The sequence below is a fragment of the Leucoraja erinacea genome, chromosome 30 (assembly GCF_028641065.1).
Source record: "Leucoraja erinacea ecotype New England chromosome 30, Leri_hhj_1, whole genome shotgun sequence".
Lineage (NCBI taxonomy): Eukaryota > Metazoa > Chordata > Chondrichthyes > Rajiformes > Rajidae > Leucoraja > Leucoraja erinaceus.
The window spans coordinates 8,421,878-8,449,667 of NC_073406.1; the positions used below are offsets into that span (position 1 = coordinate 8,421,878).

The 27,790-nt window shown below is 48.3% G+C and overlaps 1 protein-coding gene across 7 annotated transcripts in view; it reads right to left on the bottom strand.

Annotated features, from left to right (window-relative positions):
- plch2a (phospholipase C, eta 2a) overlaps positions 1 to 27,790 on the bottom strand; it is a 211,684-nt gene that overhangs the window by 39,161 nt on the left and 144,733 nt on the right. For 6 of the 7 annotated variants that reach the window (XR_008725873.1, XR_008725872.1, XM_055659369.1 and 3 more), the window contains 7 exons: positions 20,113 to 20,206; positions 18,574 to 18,777; positions 17,770 to 17,890; positions 16,121 to 16,292; positions 13,805 to 13,912; positions 6,100 to 6,258; positions 1,478 to 1,525 (listed from right to left, as the gene is read on the bottom strand). Coding sequence is in view for 5 of the 7 variants with exons in the window: in XM_055659369.1 (XP_055515344.1) it covers positions 1,478 to 1,525; positions 6,100 to 6,258; positions 13,805 to 13,912; positions 16,121 to 16,292; positions 17,770 to 17,890; positions 18,574 to 18,777; positions 20,113 to 20,206 (906 nt within the window). In the remaining 2 variants the exon portion in view is untranslated. The remainder of the gene's footprint in view (positions 1 to 1,477; positions 1,526 to 6,099; positions 6,259 to 13,804; positions 13,913 to 16,120; positions 16,293 to 17,769; positions 17,891 to 18,573; positions 18,778 to 20,112; positions 20,207 to 27,790) is intronic. The other variant, XM_055659370.1, reaches the window with a different exon arrangement.

Sequence of the window (27,790 nt, forward strand, 5' to 3'; positions counted from 1 at the left end):
CCCCCCCTCCCAGTCTGCAGGGCTCAGAGTCATGCTGTTAACACCATCCATTATACCATGCAGACTGTCTCTGAGGAGCCCAGTGACTAGGCTCTGTGCCTGGACTTAGAGTCACCTCACAGTTTATTATTACTCTCCATCAACCCTGCTCAATAGGAGGCAGGTTTATTTATAGGTTTCATTTAACATTGCAAGGACGCTGAGAACCCACGGTTTACGATCTCTCCTCACCCGTCCACAGGGGGCAACAATCCAACCGCATCACAGGTCCTAATTCCACCCGAGGGGCTTGGGTACAAAATCCAGCGGCGTCATCTCAGGGAACCCACGCCTCTCCCCGGAGCAGGTTCAGGCCCACTGACCACCCAGTGGCTCCTCACACGAGGGTCAGGCCACGTTGGATGTACTGTTTCATGATCCCAGATTGTAAAACCGACCTTAGTGCAGTCAGGGGTGATGGGGAGAAGGCAAGAGAATGGGGTTGAGGGGGAGAGATAAATCAGCCATGATTGAATAGCGGAGTAGACTCGATGATTCTGCTCCTATCACTTATGAATTAATGACCAGTCTGCACACAACAAAAGCTTTTCACTATACCTCAAGTTGGAACGAAGGCCTTGTTTCCACGTTGTATAACTCTGTGACTCTCTATGACTCTAACACATTTTAATTTGATTTTTTTTAGATGTCACACAGTGTTATCATAAATTTATATTGACTCCAACCCCCCCCACCCCCCCAATAAGTTTAAAGGGTGTACAGGAACCAGGGCCGATGTGGGCTATGTGGAAACCTCATCTCATTTCCTTTAAACCTCTCTGCTTCTGCCCTGTGGCAGAATGATCCACAAAGACGTGGTTCAATGTCTCTAAGTGGGCAGATTACTACGACATGTCCTTATAGCCTTGGGTTTTCAAATCTCCCACAAGTAGAAATATTCCTCTGATTTCCGGAGAGCCCGTTCTGGGCACCACGCTGGTAAATCCTGCCTGTATGAGTTTGAGTTTAGTTAATTGACATGTGTACCACACCAACCAACATGTCCCGTCTACACTAGTCCCACGCCTGCATTTGGCCCTTACCCCTACACACCTGTCCTATCGATCATGTACCTGTCTAATTGCTTCGTGGTTGATTTGTACATGTTTAGAATAATGCATCAAATGCAACAATGCAATAATTGTCTAATTACTGCCGGTTTAATTTACGCTCTCCTTATTTGGAATAAAGTGCTCAAATTTATGCCTGACACCAAATATGTTTGTCATATATTTGATTTGGCGCTTTTTGATTTAGGAGTTAAATTCATGAGTGATAGGAGCAGAATCAGGCCATTTGGCCCATTGAGTCTACTCCGCCATTCAATCATGGCTGCTTTTCAAACAGGTAAATCCAGCACAGAATGTGAGTGGCCTGTAATCCTGTTCATCTCAGCCCTGGCACATATCCACGTGTCCACCAAAAAGAATCAACCTACCGTTGACTTCTCGACTGTGGGCACAGCGCTGGAGCTCCGCTTCTGCTGCTAGGGAACAAGGAAAGATCAATGAGGAGTGGTAAGGATGCAGTGGGTGGCAGCTTACTGAATAATCAATAGGTTTCGTTCAGTTCAGTTCAGTTTAAAGATACAGCGGGGAAACAGGCCCTTCGGCCCACCGAGTCCGCGCTGACCAGCGATCACCCGTACACTACCACTACCCTTTACACACGAGAGACAAGTTATAATCACACCGAGCTAATTAGCCTACGTCTTTGGAGTGTGGGGGGAAACCTGAGATCCCGGAGAAAACCCACGCAGGTCACAGGGAGAACGTTCCAAACTCCGTACAGACAGCACCCGTAGTCAGGATTGAACCCGGGTCTCTGGAGCTGGAAGGCAGCAACTCTACTGCTGCGCCACTGTGATGCCCACTGGTCTTAGCTGGTCAAAGGCAGGAAAGGATATGGGGGGCAAGGCAGGTGGATGGAGTCTAGAGCCGAAACAGGTTGAACCGTGCGATGGGCTGAGTGATCTCCTCCTGTAATGTTGGCTGTGATTAATGGCCACAGTGATGAGCCTAACACATCACACATTGGATGGCATGGTGAGTATGAGAGTCTATGGCAGCAAACAATACAAAGGGGGACCCGGCAGGGGACCGTCACGAACGATGGGGGGGGGACTCTGCTAGGGAGGTGCGGAGAACGGAGGAGAGACTGTGCTGGGGACCATCGAGAACAATAGTGGGACCCAGCAGGAGGATGCCAGGAATGAAGAGGGGACACAGCGGGAGGCCGCCTGCTGCCACGTACGATGGCACAAAGTATCGTTGAGATGCAGTTTATTCCTGTCAGTAGGTGCAGGGTGTTAGAAAGACAGCATATCCATCTGTATTGGCCTTCAATGTGGACGTGTGGTCTGTTGGGATGGTGCAGGCAGATAGCTCAGCACATGTCGTATATACGTGGAACGACCTTAGTGGAAGATTGAAATCTTGGCAGGGTCAACTTCAATCAGTCTGATTTACGTTTCGATTTAGGTTTATTACCGTCACGTGAGCTGTGAAACCGTGAAAAGCTTTGTTTTGCATGCTACCCGATTAGATCAGAGACCGCAATGCATATGTACAATCAATCCAAGCTCCAAAGGTGGAGCAAAGGGGAAGGTACAGAGTGCAGAAAGATTCTTGAATGCAATCTAGAAATATTTGTGTTTATCAGTAAGAACATTATCAGCAGGAGGTTGTGGGGGAAAACTTCCAGAAATACGTTGAGCTGAGTCGGCACTTCTCACCAGACGCTCCCCATGTGCATTGTCCGACACCAGCTCCCAACACCGTACAAGGACTACAGAACATGCTGAAGCTGCAATCCAAACCTCCCCAGCAAGTGGGTTGACGTTAATTACATTGAACATGAAGCCAATCAAGGGGGAGTAAGGTGCTTTGCGACAAAAACTCATTTCAATTTTAATAGAATATATTGTTTGAATTGTAATTGAAGATCTTATCCATTCAATTATAGCTCCATAATGCTTGTAACTGCTGCGCTCCACTTCCTGCCTTGTCCTGTCGTTACAGCAGACTATCTTCCTCAATGAAGACACTCGGACTATCGTTGATCAGATTTTACTGCACTCTATCTTGCAGTAAATGTTATTCCCTTTATCATGTATCTGTACACTGCAGATGGCTCGATTGTAATCATGCATTGTCTTTCCGTAGACTGGTTAGCACACAACAAAAGCTTCCCACTGTACCTCGGTGCACGTGACGGTAAATTAAACTCAAACTCACAAAGAACAGGATACAAGCATTGACATAGTTCAGAAAAGGAGATCCTCTGATGAAGATAAAATGGCCTTCAGATAGAAACATAGAAGATAGGTGCAGGACTAGGCCTTTTGGCCCTTCGATCCAGCACCACCATTCAATATGATCATGGCTGATCATCCAGAATCAATACCATGTTCCTGCTTTCTCCCCATATCCTTTGATTCTACTAGCTCTAAGAGCCGTAAGAGTTCTAAGAGATAGAGCCAGGTTATTCAGGAGGGGTATGTGTCGCATTTGTTGCCAATGCTGTCTGTGGGACCTAGATTTCAATGGTTCCCTGAGGACAACAATGGCCACACTTTATTGACTGTGAAGCTCTCTGGTGTGTGCAGCTGTCCTGAACCCAGAGCACGGTGACACCGCTGGTGGAGCTGCTACCAGACAGCTCCAATGAGTTGGGTTCAGCCCTGGCCTCCGGGAGTGCGTTGAGAGTAGACTCTGCATGTTCACCCTGTGACTGTGTGACATCCTCTGGAAGTTCCAGTTTCGTCCTAAAGGCTGACATGTCAGTAGGTAAACTGACCACTGTAAAATGCCCCTAGCGTTGGTGTGTGGGGATTGCTGGCTGGTGTGGGCTTGGTGGGTCGAAGGGCTGTAACTCTGAACTAAAAAAAAAAAAACAGAAAGACAAAAAAAATCAGTGTAAAGAATATTAATATGCAATGGCTGTTTGTGATTAGTTTAGTCGGGTTGGAGGGCTGGTGTGCACGCAGTCTAACTAATCTTCAACTTGAGCCGCTCAGCGCAGTTTGCTGAACCTCTACTGGGTTGGGGGGGGGGCAGGTTGTTTAAGGAGCTGGAGTAAGATACACAGATGCTGCAGTCCGACTGTTCCTCGCAGACTTGACGGAATGGCTTCCTCCTTATCTCGGTGCGTGGGGTTCGAGGAGCTTAATCAGAAGGCAGGAGGCTCTGGGCTTTCCGAGTCCATGTCTTTACTGGAACTCTCTTTTCATATGAGAAAGAAATAAAAATATCTGGGTAAACAAAGAATCAGAGTTGCCAGGAAACGAGGAGTTTGATATAAATCGAACAGATCTGGGGTTTTGATCGGAGGACTGTGGTCTGTGGCAGCGAGTGTGGCCCTGTCCCTTTAAGGTGGCGACTGCAGTACCAATCTCCTGGGACTGGCAGTGGGTAAAGGTCACTGCCTGGCGCCCTCTTTGACGAGGTTCTGCATCTGCGAACAAGTGTTGCCATCTGGAGTGTGCCTGCCAACGTGCGCAGCCCGACTGTGACAGATGGAAAGATTATCAAAACATTAAACGTAAGTGAGTCTTGTCGGGTGGGAACAATGTAGACTTAATGTTCCAAGACTTAATGTTCCAGACTGCGTTACTGGTGGGAATCTCACAATGAACGAATTGCAGTTCCATGTCGCCTTTCATGACCTCAGCATGCCACCCATCCCCAAGCTCCTCACAGCCAACAAAATATATTTTTGAAGTACAATTATTTTCAGCATGCTTGCCTTCATCGGTCAAGGTCTGAGTGCTGAGGTTGGGGCATCGTGTTACAGCAGTACAAGACGTCGGTAAGGCCACATTTAGAGTACTGTGCAGCTCCTGTTGCCCTTCAGCAGGAAGGACGTTATTAAACTGGGAAAAGGTGCTAAACTATTTTACTGGGTCTGGATGGATTGAGTTGTAAAGAGAGGTCGGATATGCTCGGTCTCTCTTCCCTTGGAACTAGGAAGCTGAGGAGAGACCCTATAACATCATGAAGGATATCGATGAGGTGAGCAGCCACAGTTGCTTCACCAGGGTAGGGGGATCAAAAAGTCATAGTCGTACAAAATTCTTAAGGGGTTGGACAGGCTAGATGCAGGAAGATTGTTCCCGATGTTAGGGAAGTCCAGGACAAGGGGTCACAGCTTAAGGATAAAGGGGAATCCTTTAAAACCGAAATGAGAAGAACTTTTTTCACACAGAGAGTGGTGAATCTCTGGAATTCTCTGCCACAGAGGGTAGTTGAGGCCAGTTCATTGGCTATATTTAAGAGGGAGTTAGATGTGGCCCTTGTGGCTAAGGGGATCAGGGGTATGGAGAGAAGGCAGGTACGGGATACTGAGTTGGATGATCAGCCATGATCATATTGAATGGCGGTGCAGGCTCGAAGGGCCGAATGGCCTACTCCTGCACCTAATTTCTATGTTTCTATGTTTCTATGTACAGCATGGTAACAGTCTATTCGGCCTAACTTGCCCATGCCAACCAAGATGTCCAATCTACACTAGTCCCACCTGCCTGCGTTTGGCCCATATCCCTGTAAACCTTCACTATCCATGTACCAGGGGCTGACCTGGATCGGGAGCAGCTCAAGTACATCATGTACATGGACCAGACTTTGGACAATTGTAAATGGCGCCAATATATGGCAACTTGTGCATGTGTGAGTTCAGCAAAGAAAAATGTCACCATGCATTGCCGTCCAGCGATCACACGTAAGCTAACGTTATCATACACATTGGGGACAATTAACAATTCTTACCAAAGTCAATAGATCTACAAACCTGTACGCCTTTGGAGTGTGGGAGGAAACCGGAGCACCCGGAGAAAACACACGCAGGTCACGGGGAGAAGGTATCAACTCCGTACAGACAAGCACCCCCGTGGTCAGGATCGAACCGGGGGTCTCCGGCATTGTAAGGCAGCAACTCTACTGCTGTGTGCCGCCTGCTGCACCGCCGTGTGCCACCTGCTGCCCGCTTTTGTCCAACCCCTTTCCTGCCGTTCAGATCACCAGGGACCAGGCCGTGAACCGGCAGCAAGGCCGGGGAACGTACCTTCTTTGTGTCCGACTTCTGACACACTTTGCCCGTCTGAGGGATGGCGTTGACCGTGAAGCTGTCGGGATCTTCCCGGTCTCGGATTTTCGATTCCTTCAGCAGCGAGTCGAGCTTCTTTTTCGCCACGCTCTCCACCTGTTTCCGGTTGGCCGTGGCCTGTCCAAGGAGAGACGGGGGGGCAGAATTGTCAAGTGACAGCCTCGCGACGGGAGGGGAGATAATTAAATGGAGGGAGGAGCGGTGGGTGGGGAGGGAAGAGATGGAGGAGGAGTGATATCACTGCTACTCAGGTGGGTGGGACTGATAACATCCTATAACTGATCTCTACATGGAATGGTATGGGCATGCAGTGTTCATTGATTCACAAGTGATGGGAGCAGAATTAGGCCATTCGGCCCATCAACCCATTCAATCATGGCTGACCTATCTCTCCCTTCATAGAAACATAGAAACATAGAAATTAGGTGCAGGAGTAGGCCATTCGGCCCTTCGAGCCTGCACCGCCATTCAATATGATCATGGCTGATCATCCAACTCAGTATCCCGTACCTGCCTTCTCTCCATACCCCCTGATCCCCTTAGTCACAAGGACCACATCTAACTCCCTCTTAAATATAGCCAATGAACTGGCCTCAACTACCCTCTGTGGCAGAGAGTTCCAGAGATTCACCACTCTCTGTGTGAAAAAAGTTCTTCTCATCTCGGTTTTAAAGGATTTCCCCTTTATCCTTAAGCTGTGACCCCTTGTCCTGGACTTCCCCAACATCGGGAACAATCTTCCTGCATCTAGCCTGTCCAACCCCTTAAGACTTTTGTAAGTTTCTAACCCCATGCTCCTGCCTTCTCCCCAGGACCCCTCATTGAAGGTAGACACAAAATGCTGGAGTAACCCAGCGGGATAGGCAGAATGTCCCACTGACTTACTCCAGCATTTTGTATCTATTTTTGGTGCAAACCAGCATCTGCAGTTCCTTCCTGCACCACTCATTGGAGTCTGTGTTATGAAGTTTGTGCAGAGAGGAACTTTTACAGTGGTCATGGAACTCTCTGCTGGTTTCTGGACACAGGCTGTATAACTACCAAGATCTACCCACCTGCTTCACCAGACACTGACAGACCCTCACAGGTCCCGTACAAGAGCCTCCACCCAGGACACAGGAGATCCAGCCACAGATGACGTGTTTCCTCAGCTCCAAGACGAGAGCTATGAACAGGAAAGCTAACTCCATCCTCTTAGTCTTTGCGCAGGGACCAGCTAAGTTGACGAGCAAATTTCAGAGCTGAGTTTGCGTCACAGAGCATGGGGGATAGAAAGTCCCATTCCGCAACTCGCACAGTTTGAACTGTTTCCGCCCATTGGAAATCTTCCTCTACCCCCACCAAGAAAATCTCCCAGAATTGCGCTCACAAATGGCCAAGGGTATTTGTGCCACCAGCAACTGCAATAATGTGCGTAGATTCCTACAAACCAGGAGGAGGCCGCTCGGTCCATCATCCCCATACTGGCTGTGTGTGAGAGAGTTATCCAATCACTCCCAGTTCCTGCCCTTCCTGCAAAACGGTGGAATATTCCCCTTGTCGAGTATTTCATCCGACCTCTCTTTGAAGGTCGCGCCAGTTGCAGTGGGTTGCAGCAACTTCCTGCGCGTGTGTGTGCGCGCGCGTGTCGTCTCAGCTTGCAACAAGATACTGTGTGACACTGGCCCCCTACTCCCCAAGCTTCTGTCCCATTGCCTCTCCCTGCTGGGCATCCACACACCCTGCCCCCCCCCTCCCCTCCTTTACCGATGCTGCAGCTGAGCTTGGGTGGGGAGCCTGACATTGCCCTGGGCTAGAGATGGTGGCGGCAGCAGGTGACCACGTCCACATCCATTTCCGTCCTCGTCCTCCCTCCAGCCGACATTGACCCTCTTTGAAAGTTGGACTGGGATTGCTATTTTTACATCTTTACATCGATGTGGCGAGATTAGTGTTCCCTCCTGATACCGTCTCAGGAACATGTAACATTTCAGCACGGGCACCAATGTCAAGTAGTTCTTCGCAGAAAGTAAATCCGACAGGTGGGCAGCTGACGGCACTCCGTTCTCTGGTTGCCTTCACCATCTCCCCCTCTTTCCGTGTCAGCAAGCGGTCCCAGACCCAGAGACCCAGACCCACAAGGAGGTCTTCCTCCGCAAACCTGTTCGTACACTCCTTGTTTACAGTGGCCGGGCTCCAATATCCACAGCTGTTTAAGAGGGAACTGCAGGTGCTGGAAAATCGAAGGTAGACAAAAATGCTGGAGTAACTCAGCAGGTGCAGCAGCATCTATGGAGCGAAGGAAATAGGCAACGTTTCGGGCCGAAACCCGGAAGGGTTTCGGCCCGAAACGTTGCCTATTTCCTTCGCTCCATAGATGTAACGAAATCACCGGAAGGATTTTGGCCTTAAACGTTGCCTATTTCCTTCGCTCCATAGACGTAACGAAATCCCGGAAGAGTTTCGGCCTTAAACTTTGCCTATTTCCTTCGCTCCATAGATGCTGCTGCACCCGCTGAGTTTCTCCAGCATTTCTGTCTACCTCCTATCCACAGCTATTGGCCTTGCTTGTGGTTGGAGTCAACACACCTCACGTAAATCAAGGTGGCTCTGTCGCTGGAAGTCAGTCAGCCAGTCATTCCAGCCTCTCACTGTCACTGCCAAAGTTCCTCAGGTGACACATTAGTGTTGTACCAGATGTTTAACACGGCATTTCTACACCGACCGGCAGTGTACAAGTACCAACTCCTTATTGGAATATGTGGAGCGATGAACTACAAAAATCGATGAAGGGCCTGTCCCACGAGCACGCGACTCCACGCGGCAAGCGCGACCTAAGCGACTCCACGCGGCGAGCGCTACCTAACGTGGGCGTTTGAGCCGGACGGCCTCGCGGGGCCGGTCCCATTTCGATCGCCGGAGTTGTGCGGAGCTGGTCCCGGCTCCGAAAAACTGACCGTGTTCAAAGGTTTTGCGCGGCAACGGCCTGCCGGCCCGCAGCCGCCTCGAAGCCGTACGTCACGCGCGGACTTCGCTCGCACTTCATGTCACTCACTCGACCTCCGCACGGCCCCCGCTTCTGGTTAGGTCGCGCTTGCCAACGTGGAGTCGCTTAGGTTGCTGCATGTAGTCGCATGCTCGTGGGACAGGCCCTTAAGACTGTTGAGTGACACAGCGTGGAAACAGGTCCCTCGGCCCAACTTGCCCACACACCGACCAACATGTCCCATCTACACGAGTCCCACCTGTCCTAACCATGCACCCGGTCTAAATGTTTCTTAAAACGTTGCGATTGCACCTGCCTCAACTACCTCCTCCGGCAGCTCGCTCCAGTAACGGATGCTTCATGTGCCAGGTTGACTCGGGTCAGAGAGCGTGCATGAACATGAGATTATTTTTAACACGGCATCAGATTTCCGCATTAAAGTGGTCATGTCTCTCTGAAGGACGGGCACTGCAATCAGTGAATGAGGGTGTTCAGCACAACAACATCACAATGAGCAGTGGAGCAGCATGTTCATCGTTGGGAGCACTGAGGTGACCAAGGAGAGCAGCCCAGGCTCTGCCACCCACCCCATTCCAAACCTCCGCTAGATAAGCCCACAGGTCAGCAGCAGAGAGAGATCAGATCTTGTGCATGTTCAGTCTGAACTAAATGCTCTGTGATGAGAGGCGTGCCCACAGCCTCCAACTCTTCGAGCCTCCACTGCCATTCAGTTCAGTTTAGTTTAGTTTTGAGATACAGCGTGGAAACAGGCCCTTCGGACCAGCGATCCCCGCACACTAACACTATCCTACACACACTAGGGACAATTAACATTTATATCAAGCCAATTAGCCTACAAACCTGTACGTCTTTGGGGTGTGGGAGGAGACCGGAGCTTTGATAAGCCTGGAGTTTGATGGAGGCTGCGACTGAACAGTCCGCTCAGTGTGACTCTGCAAACATTGTATTGAAACATAGAAAAATAGGTGCAAGAGGAGGCCATTCGGCCCTTCGAGCCAGCTTGGACGTGTAAATTTGCAAGTCATCCACAGCCTTGAGAGGGGAGAGGACTTTGGATTTCTCCGGCCTGTTGGGTGAAAAGTTGCTTCCTGGTTTTTAAGCTCCTGAGCGATCACACTAGCTGGAATAGTTGAGTTTAATTTAGTTTAGTTTAGGGATGCAGTGGGGAAATAGGCCCATTGGCCCAGAGTCCGTGCTGACCAGTGATCCCCTTACACTAACTCTATCCTACACACACTAGGGACAATTTACAATTTCACCAAGGCCAATTAGCCTACAAACCTGTATGTGTTTGGAGCGTGGGAGGAAACTGGAGCACCCGGAGAAAACCCACGCAGGTGACGGAGAAAACGTGCAAACTCCGTACAGACAGTACCCGTCGTCAGGATCGAACCCGGGTCTGTGGGGCTGTACGGTAGCAACTCTACCGCTGCGCCACCGTGCCGCCCTATTGATGCCATCGATGGCAAATGACACAAATCACACATCGCATGTCTCCAGCGGGAATCTGTCCATCCATCCAGCCCAGGCTTCCCAGAATTCGTAGTCAGACCAGTATTTGCTCCATTTCACTGGAGCGTATGAGATGGTTGCCCTGCAATCACGGGCAATAAAAGATGACTTTCCAGAACACAGTCATGATCAAAGCCAGACGATCAAATTCATCAGACGGTTAAGAATGCTGTGCGTGTGCTAAATTTTTTGGAATACTTTTCCAAATGGAAATAGATTCTTGATTAAATTGGATTGGCTGAACTTTCATGATCAATCAAGTTGCCTTTCTTTTTCTAATGCTGATATTTTGGGAATTAATAATCAAAACTGTTGCCAGAGCTTTTAGTTTTTTGTGGGCCTGTGCAGTTAACTTTCAGTTCCAGTTTCAGTTTGAGTTTTAGTTGTGAAAAGTCGATAATCCCATATAGTCCACGGTCTTTATACAATCACTCTCTGTGGCTCCAATGGTGCCAAGTTTAGAAGGCTTTCTTCCCCAATAACATCACCTCTGAGGTTAGCTAGATTCTCTCTCTCTCTCTCTCTCCTCCATAGCTGATGCCTTACCTGCTAAGTATTTGCAGCATTGTCTGACTTTATTTCAGAGGTAGCCAGAATAATTAGTAAGTCTGGTAACCTGCTCTCTCAGCAGAGTTTGTAAGCACCATCCCCATGGTGTGGGTTTTAGAAACATAGAAAATTGGTGCAGGAGTAGGCCATTCGGCCCTTCGAGCCAGCACCGCCATTCAATATGATCATGGTTGATCATCCAAAACCAGTACCCTGTTCCAGCTTTTTCCCCATATCCCTAGATTCCCTTAGCCCGAAGAGCTAAATCTAACTCTCTCCTGAAAACCCACAAGCCTTCCCTTTCCAGTAGCCGGAAGGCAACTCAGTACTCCCATTTCACATCACTGCGTTGCTATGCTATGTGATAATGGTGGGGGGGGGGGAATGGGTGAGGGGTAGGGTGCTGCAAGTTCAGTCAACAGTACCTTCCACTTCACATGAACGCACCGTCAAGGAGGAAGAAAAGGCAGTAAGAAAAGGCACGGAAGCAGAGAAATCTTGATTAGAGAGAATCACATGGTTACTGTGAAAGCTGTAAAGAATGTCATAGAATGCACAACAGAGAAACAATCATTGCTAAATCCTCCTGTTCCTGGATGATATTCCACGACTCTAATCAGAAGCTGGTGGGATTTGCAGGGGATTGGGGTGTGGGAGTAGCTGATGTGTATCTCTGCCTGTGCTGGCATTCACATGCACGCCGCAAGGAGGTCGCTACTCACGGGCACGCAGGGTCTGTGGAAGGTCTCCACCAGCGAGAAAACATTCTCAGGAGAGAACGGGTAAAACATTGCAGGAAAAAATTACTGATAGAAGCAGAACAAATAATCAATGGTGACCCAGGATATCTTGACACTTTGATGGTCAGAGGTTGGGGTCAGGGCTGCCACATTGAGACCGAAGATGCAATGGCAACCATCTTGCAAGCGGAAAGGAGGGGAACCATAATTTCTGGGAAGACGTATGGAATTGAGGATTATTAGTTCCTGATGTATTATCTTGGTGTTTTACCAAGGACACCAACGTTTTTATGTATTTAAGAAGGAACTGCAGATGCTGGAGAATCGAAGGTACACAAAAAAGCTGGAGAAACTCAGCGGGTGCAGCAGCATCTATGGAGCGAAGGAAATAGGCAACGTTTCGGGCCGAAACCCTTCTTCAGACGGTCTGAAGAAGGGTTTCGGCCGGAAACGTTGCCTATTTCCTTCGCTCCATAGATGCTGCTGCACCCGCTGAGTTTCTCCAACGTTTTTATGTACCTTGGCGTTTCATTCAAAAAGCAATGCTTGTATAAGGGTAAATGTCACCTTGCAGGTGGAACCAAGATTAGTAAAGGGTAAACATTCCTCTCTGCTGTCCGATTAAATACGTTTATTAAAGCGTTTCTAATCTTTAGATATGTTTGATAGTTCTGGGATATTAAAACCGAATAGGTCCACATAGTTAGAATTGAGTGAACACAGAACCTCTCCCCAACTGGTGGTCAAAGGTTTTGGGAATGGGAAGCTTTTCATCCCTGGCATTCCTGGGGCAGGGACAGCATGGGTTGGAGAAAAGGTAACGCTCCCTCTGCAGTGTACCCACAAAACTCCCTGGGCAGGTACAGTGTGGACAAGTACTGAATGCAGGTTCCTCGACACTGTCTCAATAAACACTCACTGGCCAGGTACTGTGTGGATCGGAACAGAATGCAGGCTCCCCAACACTGCCTCAACAAACACTCCTTGGGCTTCAGGGCTCTCTCGAAAACACCAATGTGCCAACCCCAGCCTGCCATGTTTAAATTCCACCTCCACCTCCAGTTTAAATTCCATTTGGAATATTTTGGAGGACCAAGAAACCAAGAAACCATGGATAAACCTTTCTGCACCAAAATGGCATTCACCATCTCACTTGGATTAGATTGCCAGTCTAGTGCTGATTGGAGATCAGAAATTGGTTGTTGCTGCCCAAGCCCATGCCTCACATCGTGAGCAGATGGAAAATAATGTTATTCTCCACCAAACCCGTCCTCCCTCAAAAACTCTTCCTCTCTCCCTCTGATGTTTACCCTGAATACTGGCACTCATAGTTACGTGTTAGTGCCAGCTCCCATCAATCTCCTGATGCTTTTGCCACCTCTGCCTGACCACTGGCTGGCACTGGTTATACCCACCCACCAGTGCTGGGACTAGTCTTTCACTGTATCATAACATGAGGTTCTCACAGAAGCTCTGATCCTCTGCACCAACCAGGAGCGTCACCATGACAGGGAGCTTTGAGATGATTAAAGGGTTTCCCAACAGCAACCAGAATTAAGGAAGGGTAATTATCCTCAAACGCTCGGCGGTGGTGCTGACAACCTCGCTGTTTCTCTACCACATCCCCTGCTCAGCCTCCGCACTAACCATCCAACAAGCATCTGAACCTTTAATAACCATTGTTAACGATTGTCAAAACAGCGTAATTGCAATCTTTCTCGCTACTTAAAAAAGAGATTAATGGGGTTAGAGTGGATCCATTTCTAACATTTGGAAATGACTGTCCGCATGAAATTACTACAACTGTTATTCTTTCAAAAATCCTGTCTCCCACAGTAATCAAATTGAAATGTTCCGTCTGCATCTCTCTACTTACATCTCCGTTCATCAACTTGCAATCGTCTTCGATTTCATCCGCACTATCCTCGTCCGACACCTCGCCCTCCTCCGCATCTTCACTGATGTTTGCAGATAGTTTCTTGCCCTGAAATGGAAGAGGTAGAGATGTGAGATTGGGGGGGGGAGGTCGGAGAGAATTGGGAAGTGGGGAGAGGGATGGAGGGAGAGAGGGAGGGAGAGAGAGGGGAGAGGGAGGAGGAGAGAGAGAGGGAGAGGGGAGAGGAGAGGGAGAGGGAGAGGGAGAGGGAGAGGGAGAGGGAGAGGGAGAGGGGGAGAGGGAGAGGAGGGAGGGGGAGGGAGAGGGAGAGGGAGAGGGGAGAGGGAGAGGAAGAGAGGGGGGGGGATGGAGAGAGTGGGTGGGAGAGGGAGAGGGAGAGAGAGGGAGAGGGAGAGGGAGGGGAGGGGAGAGGGAGAGGAGGGAAGAGGGGAAAGAACAAAGATCAGGTGCGGGCAGGGCAAAGGAAAGCTAGAGAACAAATGAGAGATGTATCGAAGTCAAAGTGGCCATTTAAAACTCCAGTAAAGACTGGAATTCCAACTCCCCCTGCAGTGAAGCACTAACACTAACGAGGGGATAGGTAGAGGGACATGTGAAGTTCTGGTAGATCACATTGCTCACTGTGCATTGTGTGACTGCAGGGTGAGCAGAATCACCTTGCTCCATTAACGGTGATTTCCGGAGATGACCCAGTTTTCTGTTCCATGTACAGTTCCGGGACGTGTGAAATTTGCATCAGAGCACAGGTTGGGCATAAATCAAACGTGTCCCCAATCTCTCCAATGCCTCCTAATTTAGATCAGGAGAAGCTAAACAGAGTGAGCCAGCAAGTAATTAACCTCCATTTGCATCACAGGGCGATCATCGGATTGCCCGCCAGGGACGACACTATGATTTTATTGAACTATCCGTTCACAAGATGTGGCCTTAGCTGGACATGCCAGCATTTAGTGTCCATCCCAGATTATCCCTGAGGATAGCATTTAACTATCAAGTTCCGTGGTGGGTTGGGTCAAATACAGGGCAACCCAGGTGAGTGTGTCAGATCCTCCTCCCTGAAGGATATTAGTGAAGAGGGTGGGCGCACAGTGAGTGGTCGTTTCATGGTTCCCATTACTGGGACTACCGTTAGATAATTTAACTAGTCCGGACTCAGCCTGTCGGTCATGGAAAGTAACCGCTGCACTATCCTAGCCCTGTAACGCCCAACAGGAAATGAGAACGTTGGTGATTGTTAGCGAGGGACCTCACGGTCTGATCGGCAATGACGTGAGGAGCTAGGAGATGCCACTGACGATGCAACTGAGGTTCAGGAGCAAGCACGGTTGAAATCATTGCCACGGGTGGGTGACATGATAACACTCGGATTCAGTCTGGCACCAGCCAAATTGGAAAGCATTCGCTGGAATCCATCCACCCAAACAGCCTGTGCCGTTACGGGCAGGAGAATGGGGTTGAGAGGGAAAGATAGATCAGCCACGATTGAATGGCGGAGTAGACTAGATGGACCAAAAGGCCCAATTCTGCTCCTAGACCTTACGAGCTGTGTGGAGCTTCCTCAACACACTCAACGGACAGAATTTCCTCCTAAATGCTTCATGTAATCTGCCAGAAACCACCTCCCAGTTATCTTGTTGAGAACTCAGCCTCGAGTTGAAAGAATCTCCACAGATCCAAACGATCACAGGAGAAATGTTTTTAGATCCGTGCAGTTATGACAAGGTCACACGTGACTACTTGTGCAGGAAGTTCTCCCAGGGCTTTGGCCGCGACTCATCTCTCGAACAATATCTCCACAACAGGAAATAGACACAAAATGCCGGAGTAACTCAGCCGGGACAGGCAGCATCTCTGGATGGAAGGAATGGGTGACGTTTCGGGTCGAGACCCTTCTTCAGACTGAGTCAGGGGAGAGGGAGATACAGAGTCTCCACAACAGGTATCTGCGCATTACCCGTGAATTTTGTTGGAGTTTGCAGTGACCCTTTCCCCAGACCACGATAACAAATATTTGTCATCAGTATTTCCTTAACCATGAAGCATTTTGGAGTCAGAGGGAATGTTATAAATGCAAATGATACTTATTTCATAGAAGCCTTTCCCTTTAAGTCGGAGAAGGGAGGGAACATGTTACCTTGGCAACCATGGGAAAAAAATGACTTAACGGTTTTCTTTTCCATAAATTGAATTGAGATAGAAGATAATTGCCCTCTAATCAATCTCAGTTGCAAACGACCTCAGTGACCCCCCATCCTGCCTCGCTCAAAATTAATGAAGATCTGATTGCCTTTGTACCTTCACGAGAATCTTTCCTTTCAAGCTCTCAGGGGAAGGCAGCTGGGTCACATTGTCCACATGCACGGAGGATACATCAAGTTTGTCCCCGAAGATCTCGCACAGGTACTGAGCCATCTTCTTCTGCTGCGGCACGCTGCAGTGGTTCTCCACCGACAGGATGATTGGATATCTGCAAACCAGACACAGGCAAGCAAGCATTCAGCGCAACTTTACAATGCACTGGGTCCCGCAAGCTCACCTTGCAGGGGAAGCTTTAAGCTGTGCCCAGCCATGGTGCAGCTGCACTGGAGCTGCAGTGAGGAGAGGAGGATGGAACAGTGTGGGGGGGACTTACACTCGCTATCTAACCAACCCACTCTGGGAGCGTTTGATGGGACAACATAGAGAGGACATTGCTCTATACTAAGGATAGTTTGGATATCCGTGGATATTTTTAAGGCAGAGATAGATAGATTCTTGCATAGGAAGGGACTGCTGGTGGTGGTTTAAACCGGTGATAGACAGAAAAAGCTGCAGTAACTCAGCGGGACAGGCAGCATCTCCAGAGGGAAGGAATGGGTGACGTTTCGAGTCGAGACCCTTCTTCAGACTCTTGATTAGTACGGGCGTCAGGGGTAATGGGGGGAAGGCAGGAGAATGAGGTTAGGAAGGAAAGATCGATCAGCCATGGTTGAATGGCAGAGTAGACTTGATGGGCCGAATGGCCTAATTCTGCTCCTATCACTTATGACCGTGTGACCTCAGACCTAACCCAGGCTGTGCCTTTGAGAATGTTTGATGGTTTAGTACAGAGACAATGTTGCTCTATATCACACCCATGCTATATCTTTCTCTGGAAGTGTTTGCGTGCAGACGGAGCTTCACTCTGTACCAAAACACAAAGTGCAGGATTAGCTCAGCAGGTCAGGCAGCATCTGTGGAGGGAGTGGACAGACAAAGTTTTGGGTCAGGACTGTTCTTCTGGTGGGTAGTCAGACCGTTCTGACCCTTTACTCTATACTATCCTATGCTGTGACAGTGTTTGGTGGGACTTATACATTTGGAATGTGGGAAGGACGGTGGTGCAGCAGCAAGAGTTGCAGCCTTACAGTCCTGGGTTCGATCCTGACGATGGATGCTGTCTGTACAGAGTTTGTATGTTCTCCCTGTGACCGCGTTGGTTTCCTCCGGGTGCTCCAGTTTCCTCCCACATTCCAAAGGCGTGCAAGTTTGCGGGTTGGCTTCTGAAAATTGTCCCTAGTGTGTGGGATAGAACTAGTGAGTGGGTGAGCGTTGGTCGGCACGGACTCAATGGGCCGAAGGGTCTTCTTCCACGCTGTATCTCTAATCTAAACTTAACAATTCTTCCGTCTTGGGTGAAACTGTGTAAATTTGAACCATAAATAGAACCCATGACATTACAATCGTGGTTAGGTGATTAAGAAGGAACTGCAGATGCTGGAAAATCGAAGGGAGACAAAAATGCTGGAGAAACTCGGCGGGTGAGGCAGCATCTATGGAGCGAAGGAAATAGGCAACATTACGGGTCGAGTCTGAAGAAGGGTTTCGACCCGAAACGTTGCCTATTTCCTTCGCTCTATAGATGCTGCCTCACCCGCTGAGTTTCTCCAGCATTTTTGTCTACCTATTACAATCAAGGTACTCACTCTGACTTTGCAAAAGCATATTTATTGATGGTTTCAATCGCATCTCGGAAGAGGATTTTGGAGGTGAGCGTGTAGCCGTGGTGAACAATGGGTTCTCCGTCTGGTCCATCCCAGCAGTCAACTGCAACGTAAACAGTTACCCATCAAAACGGTGCAGAAAGCAGGAGCTCTCGTTTAACACAAGCTGCAGGGAAAAGGGTCTCCAGCCTTCATGGCCCAACCCTGCCTTTGTCTGTACGCTGCTGCCCCTCCCCTCAGTTACAGCTGTTTGCCTTAATACAGGCGTACATCCAGAGATGGGCGGCACGGTGGCGCAGCGGTAGAGTTGCTGCCTCACAGCGCCACAGACCCGGGTTCGATCCTGGCTAAGGGTCCTGTCTGTATGGAGTTTGTACTTTCTCCTTGTAACAGCTTGTTTTTTTACTCCGGATGCTGCAGTTTCCTCCCACAACTTGATCGGCATTGGCAAGTTGGGCTGTTTGCATCGCAAAGGCAGGCAGGTTTGTAAGTGAAATTAATAAAATAGCTCCTAGTGAGTACGGTGGTGCTGGTGTACGGGGCGATTGCTGGTAGGCGCGGACTCTCTGTGCCAAAGGGCCTGTTTCCACGCTGCATCTCTAAACTAAACCAAATTAAACTAAACTTAACTAAACAACAACTTGGTTTATCAAGTGCTGTGAAAATGAGGAAATATCCCGCATTCATCCCCCAAGGATGGGGCCTGTCTGACTGTAACATGTAGTATCTCGCAAGGCCAACATAGGGCCAAGGCCAGAAGATGGAGAGTGCCAGCTTTGATCTTACCTTCCACACAGCGGCAGCCAGCCTGGAGCACCCATGCGTACATATCCACCCGTGACTGCGACATCAGCTGGTCCCCCATCAGATAGGTGTTGTGGGACGAGGCAATGTAATAGTTGCAGAGGGGCTGTGTCATGTCCTGGATCACATTGTAATGTTCGGGGTTGAAGATATCCCCGGCTGGGCTCCGCATGTAGTTGGTGAAACCTGGTGGGTCGATAACATCCATTTTAAAGCGGAGATTGACAGAATCTTGATTAGTCCGGGTGTCGGGGGTTGTGGGGCGAAGGCAGGAGAATGGGGTTGTGAGGGAAATGATTGAATGGCGGAGTAGACTCGATGGGCCCAATGACCTAAGTCTGCTCTTAGAACTTATCAACTCACGATAGAAAGACGGATATTGTCATTCATTCCACCGAGGGGAGGGGAAAACTCAACTAGTGCCCATTCACTGGGGCCGGCTGGTGAGGGGACGAGGGGCCATGCGAGGAGGCGCAGGGGAATGGCAATGTTTGCACAAGTGCGTATGTGTTGAAGGGGCAGGGGCAAACTCTCCTCTTGCCCCACGTGGGTATAACAGCTGCTGCCAGGGCAAGCGTGGAGGAATCGGCTACTTGAGGGGCGGCACGGTGGCGCAGCGGTAGAGTTGCTGCCTTACAGCGCCAGAGACCCGGGTTCATAGAAACATAGAAAATAGGTGCAGGAGTAGGCCATTCGGCCCTTCAAGCATGCACCACCATTCAATATGACCATGGCTGATCATCCAACAGTATCCCATCCCTGCCTTCTCTCCATACCCCCTGATCCCTTTAGCCACAAGGGCCACATCTAACTCCCTCTTAAATATAGCCAATGAACTGTGGCCTCAACTACCTTCTGTGGCAGAGAATTCCACAGATTCACCACTCTCTGTGTAAAAAATGATTTTCTCATCTCGGTCCTAAAAGACTTCCCTCTTATCCTTAAACTGTGACCCCTAGTTCTGGACTTCCCCAACATCGGGAATAATCTTCCTTTCATCTAGCCTGTCCAACCCCTTAAGAATTTTGGAACTTTCAATAAGATCCCCCCTCAATCTTCTAAATTCTAGCGAGTACAAGCCGAGTCTACCCAGTCTTTCTTCATATGAAAGTCCTGACATCTCAGGAATCAGTCTGGTGAACCTGCTCTGTACTCCCTCTATGGCAAGAATGTCTTTCCTCAGATTAGGGTCGATCTTGACTACGGGCATTGTCTGTACAGAGGTTGTACGTTCTCCCTGTGACCACGTGGGTTTGCTCCGGGTGCTCCGGTTTCATCCCACACTCCAAAGACGTACAGGTTTCTAGGTCAATTGGCTTCAGTAATATTGTCCCTAGTGTGTAGCATAGCATTAGTGTACGGGGTGATCGCTGGTCAGCATAGACTCGGTGGGCCGAAAGGCCTGTTTCCGCTCTGTATCTCTAAAAGCCTGAAAAAAAGTAAAAGTTGGCGGCCCAATGAACCCAGGCATCGGTAAGAAATCGGCAAGAAGGGAACAAAGGGCAGAGCCGGTGAACCTACCATCGATCCCAATCACACCACGCTTCTGGTTCTCCAGGCACGGCTCAAATTTGTCAATGATCTCCAGGCAACGTTCCTTCATCACGCAGCTCATCTGGGAGAGATAGAGAGAGAGGGAGAGATAGAGAGAGAGATAGAGAGAGAGAGAGAGAGAGAGAGAGCAAGCTTAAAACAGCTGCCTCTGCCGTGTATCCGACAACAAGGTGTCTAATTGCACAGGACAGTCGATGCATTTAATTCCCAAACCTGTGAGTCAATCTCCAGAAGATAGACACAAAATGCTGGAGTAACTCAGCGGGACAGGCTTCTTCATGGTCTTGAGCCTAAAAATCACCTATTCCTTCTCCCCACAGATGCTGCCTGTCCCGCTGAGCTACTCCAGCATTTTGTGTCCATCTTCAGTTTAAACCAGCATCCGCAGTTCCTTCCTACACACTCGATCTCCAGGGTGTTCCCAGTGGATCAGCGCTCCCCAGGGATTGATGCTGACCTGACCGTATAGATGTTGGGTTTGATGCTGGATGGTGGGATTAAATAGTCACAGAGCATGCAAACAGACCCTTTAGCCCAACTTGCGAATGCCCACCAAGTTGTCACTCTAGGCTGGTCCCATTTGCATGCATTTGGCCCATAACTCTCTCAACCCTTCCTGTCCACCTATCTCCCCATATGTCTTTTGAAAGTCACAATTGTGTCTGCTGTTTGATAGGAAACAGGCTAGTAGCGTTCTTCATTTTGGGATTTTTCCTCGATGGCTCTACACTGGTGGCAGATCTTTAGCCAACCAGTCTCAAAGTTCAGTAACTCACTCCCCAAACCCTGCCACCTCTCAGCCACCCTCTGTCTCTCTTCCCCTCTGCATCATTGTTCCTACATCCCTGCATGTGAGTTTGAAGAAGGATCCCGACCCGAAACGTCACCCATTCCTTCTCTCCAGAGATGCTGCCTGTCCCGCTGAGTTCCTCCAACTTATTGTGTCTATCTTCCCTTTATGTGGCCCAGTATCTGATTTTATTTTACAATCCTCTCGTGATGTATTGGGATGTTTCTACCACTTCACATATAGTTGTTGTTGCTGGTGTTGGACTGATCACTGAGACCAGGCATACCTGGACAAGCAAACCTCCCACTGATTGTACTTGGCCCTGTTCTCAAAGGGAAAGAGAACTATGTAAAGAGTTAAGTCCCAGTGATATTGAACATACAGTTAAACTAGGATTCAAGGCAACTCAAAACTTAAACTGGGGTGGCTTAGGAGAGTCGGAATATTAGTCATAGCTTGAAATGCCAGTGGTGTTTCTCTCTCCACAGACGCTGACTGCTCTGTTGCGCATTTCCGGCATTCCCTTCTTTCACTTCAGATTTACAGCACCTGTACCATTTTCTTTACAGAACAGGGCAGACAGATGAAGTTGGCTACAGGATAAGGAAATCTAGCTACCAAACCTAAGAGAAGAAGCGAGTTAGATTCTTGATTAGTACGGGGGTGTCAGGGCGAGGGAGAGGTTCGGAGTTGTGTGATTCTTGGCTGACCTGACTCCAGGTAAAAATAACATTGCAAATTAAATTATAGTATTGTTTTAAAAAAAATCTCCTACTATTAATATCTGAGTACAAAACTTAGAAAAAAAAAGCTGTGAATTTGCAAATCTTTAAAACAGTTTCTTAAAATATCTGGCACCCTTTGCATTCAGCTGATCGGAAATTGATACTTAACTTTGCTACATTCTGATTAGCAGTGGTTGAATATTGATACTGATATTGAATACTGATGTGTACTTTCTGAACATTGATTTCCGCAGGTTAAATGGTGATATATACTGGCTGATTATTCATGCAACCAATGAATGTTGATCTAAATAGGCCAATGTTGTTATGTGTTGGTTAAATGCTTATGTACACTGGTTAAAAGCTGACATACAGTATACTGGACGAATTTTGAAAAATCGCCAATTGAGTATTGAAATGCACTCATTAAATATTAACAAATGCTCACCGCAAATCGGTAACAACAGTTGTTAAATGTTCACAGGGACTTAATAAATATCGGCAGGGCCAGGCTTTATATCGACAGCCCTTGGATGACGTGGATGCGCGGGAAGAAAGCAGGATTAGTTTGTGATTACGGAGCTGCTCTCTAGTGCTGATTCATTTCTCCGCACACTGAACAAATGAAAATTACCACCTTGGTGATTACTGATAAAGATACTCGGTTTGAGAAAACAGGCTTAGCATCATGATAATTTGACAAACATCACACCTGTCTTTTTACACTTGGTGCTTACTGAATTTGTTACTCGAAGCGGTGTGTGAAAAGATAAATGTGCGCGAACATGCTCAGTGATATCTGGCCTTATTTTGATTTACGCTGCGTTTGTTCAGGCTGACGGGGAAGCGGATGGCTCAGCATGCTGCCTCAGGGTGCGAGGGACTGCGAGGAATTAGCTGAGGATAAAGAAGACATGTGAAGACAGAGGCCCTGGGCTGTTGTGACCCAAACCAGGAAGACCAACAGCAGAGGAGTCATTCTGCCTGGCAGCAACGACCCGACCCTCCGCTGTGGGTGGATCGATTGTCATCATGTAATGTCTTTCCGCTGATGGTTAGCACGCCGCTAATGTTATTTACTGCACCTTGGTACATGTGACAATAAACTAAACTCAACAGAACTAAACCTAGAGAATCAAGATCCATCAGTGAAGCACACAGCAAAGACTAAACTGACAATCATTAAAGGGAAATTATTAGCTGAAATAAAGGGGTTGGGAGCCAAGGTCGGCCTTGGTCTGTGGAGATGTTTCCGTGCTCTATCCGTGCTTGGGATGGCCGCAGTTATTACCCATCCTGAATTGACCCTGAACTGAGGGGGAATGAAGAGTCAACATAGATGGTGGGGCAGGGGTCACGTACAGGCCAGGCCAATAAGATCCACACCTTCTATTCCCTGAAGGACGTCCGTGAACCAGTTGGGTTTGGATGATGTCGGGCAGATTTCAGGTTGGTGAACGTACAGCCCAGGAGGAAGGAGTGATATCTCCGTGGACCACTGTCTTCTCACAAGAATGCCACATCTCCCCTGCCTGGAAAACGCACCAGTGGAATTGGCTGAAGTATTTACTCTTGTTTGAGCAATCACGTCCATGCCTCGAACTCTCTGCTGCTGACGTTTGGTGCCATCGCTACACAAGCGACTCATTGCAGAAGAAGGCCTCCGCGCGTATTTTGCGCACAGTACAAATATCGAAGGAAGACACAAACTCTGGAGGGTCTCATCTCTGGAGGGAATGGACAGATAACGTTCTGGGTCGGGACCCTTATTCACACTGAATGGGACCAGGGGGTGAAAAGCTGGAAAAGAGAGGTGGGGGTTGGGGTGGGGAAAAACATCACAGTTCGGGATCAACCAGGATCTACTATGTATAGCAAGGAACTGCAGATCCTGTTTTATTCCGAAGATAGACACAAAATGATAGTGTAACTCAGTGGGGCAGGCGGCATCTCTGGAGAAAGAAGATGGGTGATGTTGTAGGTCTGAACCCTTTATGTTTTATTTCTTCTTATATTTAGTGATTCCTGCTGCTCTCCTGCTGTTTGACCATGTTCTGGCCCAGAGTCGCCACCACAGCTACGTGTGTTTTCCCAGCACTTCCCCGTGTCGCTATCCTATGCCACAAGGCGCATGGCTCCATTTCCAGGCCTTCCAGTTTGTGCCCAAACAGGATATTTTCTCTTTGCTTATTTTTAAGATTCACTCATCCTTTCGCATCAAACCACCCCATCCCTGGGCACGTTCCTCCACTACTGCTGGAGATGTACCACATGTCCCTATACCTTCTCCCTCACATCCATCCAGGGACCACAGCAGACCTTCCAGGTGAGACAGAGGACCAAGTGCACCTCCTCTAACCTCATCTGCTGCATCCGGTGTTCCTGATGTGTACATCCCAGTGCACGTTCCCTACACACTGGCAAGACTATGGAAGTTTCATTCACCCACCACCCTTTGCGTAAAAAAAAAAGTTACCCCTCAGGTTCCTATTAAATCTTTCTCCCCTCACCTTAAACCAATGCCCTCTGGTTCTCGATTCCTCAACTCTGGGCAATAGACTGTGCGTTTAGCAGATCTATTCCTCTCATGATATCGTATCATGGGTGGGTGGGTGTGATTAAGTTAATGTCGACAGACGGGTTTATCAGTTTTAAAAAATGAAGTTTGAAACAGCAGAGGTGTTTGAAAGACAGGCTGATCTGCCTTGCAGAATTGAGAAGCATTCCTTAATCTACGCTCTAATGGTGCCAGGGCCACTGGCTGAACTCTCAGCTACCGCTGAAAGCACAGTAAGGGTGAGGGACAATTCTGAGGGTATCGGGAATGACGGCATTTAAGTAATTGCAAACATGCTGGTTTTTATTATTGAGTTGCTCTCAAAGGGGAAAGAATATTGCAAATAACAGGAAATCTGTTTTAATTGAGGAGCTGAATCTTTACAAAGAGTTATCAGGTGAAATTGCTTCTGTGCCTTGGCACAATGAATTACTTTAGATTGCTTTCATGTAGGCAGTTAAATCAATAAACTGTAACGTTCCAGAGGCAGCAGAGAGATGAGCGGGCAGCCCATTTGCCTTTGATTAATGGATGATCATTGGGAGAGTTCTGGGGGTGCGGCCCGTGATTCACAGTACAGCATGGTGAGGGATGAAATTCAGCCCCTGGCGAGGGGTGACATAGGGACCGACGATGTAGAGTCGCTGTGGATAGAATTGAGGAACTGCAAAGTTAAGAGGACACTAATGGGAGTTATCTGCAGGCCCCCAAACTGCAGCCTGGATATAGGGTGCAAGTTGCAGCAGGAGTTAAAATTGGCATGGAACAAAGGTAAATGCCACAGTGGTTATGGGAGGTTTCAATCTGCAGGTAGACTGGGAAGATCAGGTTGGTTGTGGATCCCAAGAAAGGGAGTTTGTAGAATGCCCCTGATATAGATTCTTGGAGCAGCTTGTACTGGAGCCTACCAGAGAGAAGGCAATTCTGGATTTAGTGTTGTTCAATGAACCAGATTTAATAAGGGAACTCAAGGTAAAGGATGTAGTGGCCATAATATGACGTTTTAATCTTCAATTTGAGAGGGAGAAGGTTAAATCGGAAGTGTCGCTGTTGCAGTTGAACAAAGAGGACTATGAAGGCACTGGCCAAGGTCAACTGGAAAAGGATCCCAGCAGGAATGATGGTGGAACAGCAATGTCAGGAATTTCTGGGCATAATCCAGATGATGCAGGATCATTTCATTCCAAAGTGGAAGGAAGATTCTAAGGGGAGTAAGAGGCAACCGTGGCTGACAAGGGAAGTTAGGGATGGAACAAAACGAAAAGAAAAGGTGTATAACACAGCAAAGAGTAGCGGGAAGCCAGAGGATTGGGAAACTTTCAAAGATACAACAGAAGGTAACAAAAAGGGCAATACGGGCTGAAAAGATGAAGTACGAGGGTAAAGTGGCCAAGAATATAAAGAAGGATAGTCAAAGCTTCTTTAGGTATGTTAAGAGAAAAAGATTATTAAAGACAAATGTGGGTCCCTTGAAGGCAGAAACAGGTGAGATTTTATGGGGAACAAGGAAATGGCAGAAGAGTTGAACAGGTATTTTGGTTCTGTCTTCACTAAGGAAAACACAAACAATCTCCCAGATGTACTGGAGGACAGAAGATCTAGAGAGACTGAGGAACTGAAAGAAATTGGCATTAGACGAGAAATAGTATTGGGTGGACTGAAGGGACTGAAGGGTGATAAATCCCCAAGGCCTGATGATCTGCATCCCAGGGTACTCAAGGAGGTGGCTCTAGAAATAGTGGACGCATCGGTGATCATTTTCCAATGTTCTATAGATTCGGGGTCAGTTCCTGTGCATTGGAGGGTAGCTAATGTTATCCCACTTTTCAAGAAAGGAGCGAGAGAGAAAACAGAGAATTATAGACCACTTAGCCTGACATCGGTGGTGGGGAAGATGCTGGAGTCAATTATTAAAGAAGTAATAACGGCACATTTGGAGAGCAGTAAAAGGATTGGTCCAGGTTAGCATGGATTTATGAAGGGGAAATCCTGTTTGACTTCTGGGTTTTTTTCGAGGATGTCACAAGTAAAATGGATGAAGGAGAGCCAGTGGATGTAGTGTTCTGGACTTTCAGAAAGGCTTTGATAGCCCTGAACTCCAGCGTCAAAGCATCAGAGCAAAAGGAGGGAATCATCACAGCTTCAGAAAAAGACGAGGCGATTGAATCAGGTGGAGGTTTGAGTTTGGACTGTTGGCTCTTTTCCAGGCACAACAGACACATCAGGGCAACAAAAGACAGGCACATCTAATGAAGCCAGTTGAATTGCAGTTCAAATGTATTAAAAGATATCAAAGCTAAACGCTGCTGTTTTCGTGCCTGTGTAAATTGATAATGATACAGGGAGACCATGAAGCTGTAATTATACCCTGCAACACCTGGGAAATTATTTTTGCAACATTATCCTCGAGATTCATTGGGCAGGAGGCACAAGTAAACACAGCTGTCTGGGTTTAATGACTGACCAGAGAAGGGCTGGAAATGTCAGCCTCAGCATATTCCACACTCGGCCGGGCCAGGGGGACCATTGATGAGCCGAGAAGTGTTACTTTCTTGATGTTTCTTTCATCCCCTCTCTGTAACTACATCTGCCCCAACAATTCACCACAAACTCATGCTTCTTCTAATTACAGCCTCTACGTTTGCTCCCTTGTATCCACCGCCGACCACTCTTCCTTCCCAAGGTCTTGTTTCAGGATCTTTGACTCTCTCCTAAACAATCAGCTTTCACCCCTTTCTCTCTTCCTTTAAACTTCCCTTCATGCATGCCTCATCCGGAAATGCTTTGACATTCCCTCTGAATGTGTCTCTGTGATTGTACCCGACTGTAACTAGTCACTCTGACACTGTGTCCCTGTGTCTGTAGCCCCCCCCGATACTGGAGTCCACTTAGACTGGATCCCTCTGACACTGGTTCCATTTGACACTAGATCCCCCCAAGGCAGTAGCCCTCTGATACTGGATCTCTGACACTGAATCTCCCTGGCACTGGATTTCTCTGGCACTGGATCTCTCTGGCACTGGATCTCTCTGGCACTGGATCTCTCTGGCACTGGATTTCTCTGGCACTGGATCTCTCTGGCACTGGATTACTCTGGCACTGGATTTCTCTGCACTGGTTCCTTCTGACACCATAGCCCTCGGACACTGGATCCCTTAGTACATTTGCCCCATGACACGTGGGTTTTCTCCAGGTGTTCCGGTTTCCTCCCACACTCCAAAGACGTGCAGGTTTGTAGGTTAATTGGCCCGGTAAGATTGCAAATTGTCACTAGTGTGTAGGATGATGCTGTTCATAGAGTCATACAGTGTGGAAACAGGCCCTTCCGCCCAACTTGCCCACACCAACCAACATGTCCCATCTATACTAGTGAACGAGGATCGCTGGTCGGCATGGATTCAGTGGGCCAAAGGGCCTGTTTCTGCATGGTATCTCTGGAACTAAACTAAACTAAATCACAGCTTGCTTTAAAAAGTGCCGCGAACATGGGGAAACAACCCTGGTCATTCACAGGAGCACAATAACGTGAATAAAGAGTGTACCTGGTGCAAGGCCGCGGACCTTTAATGTGAG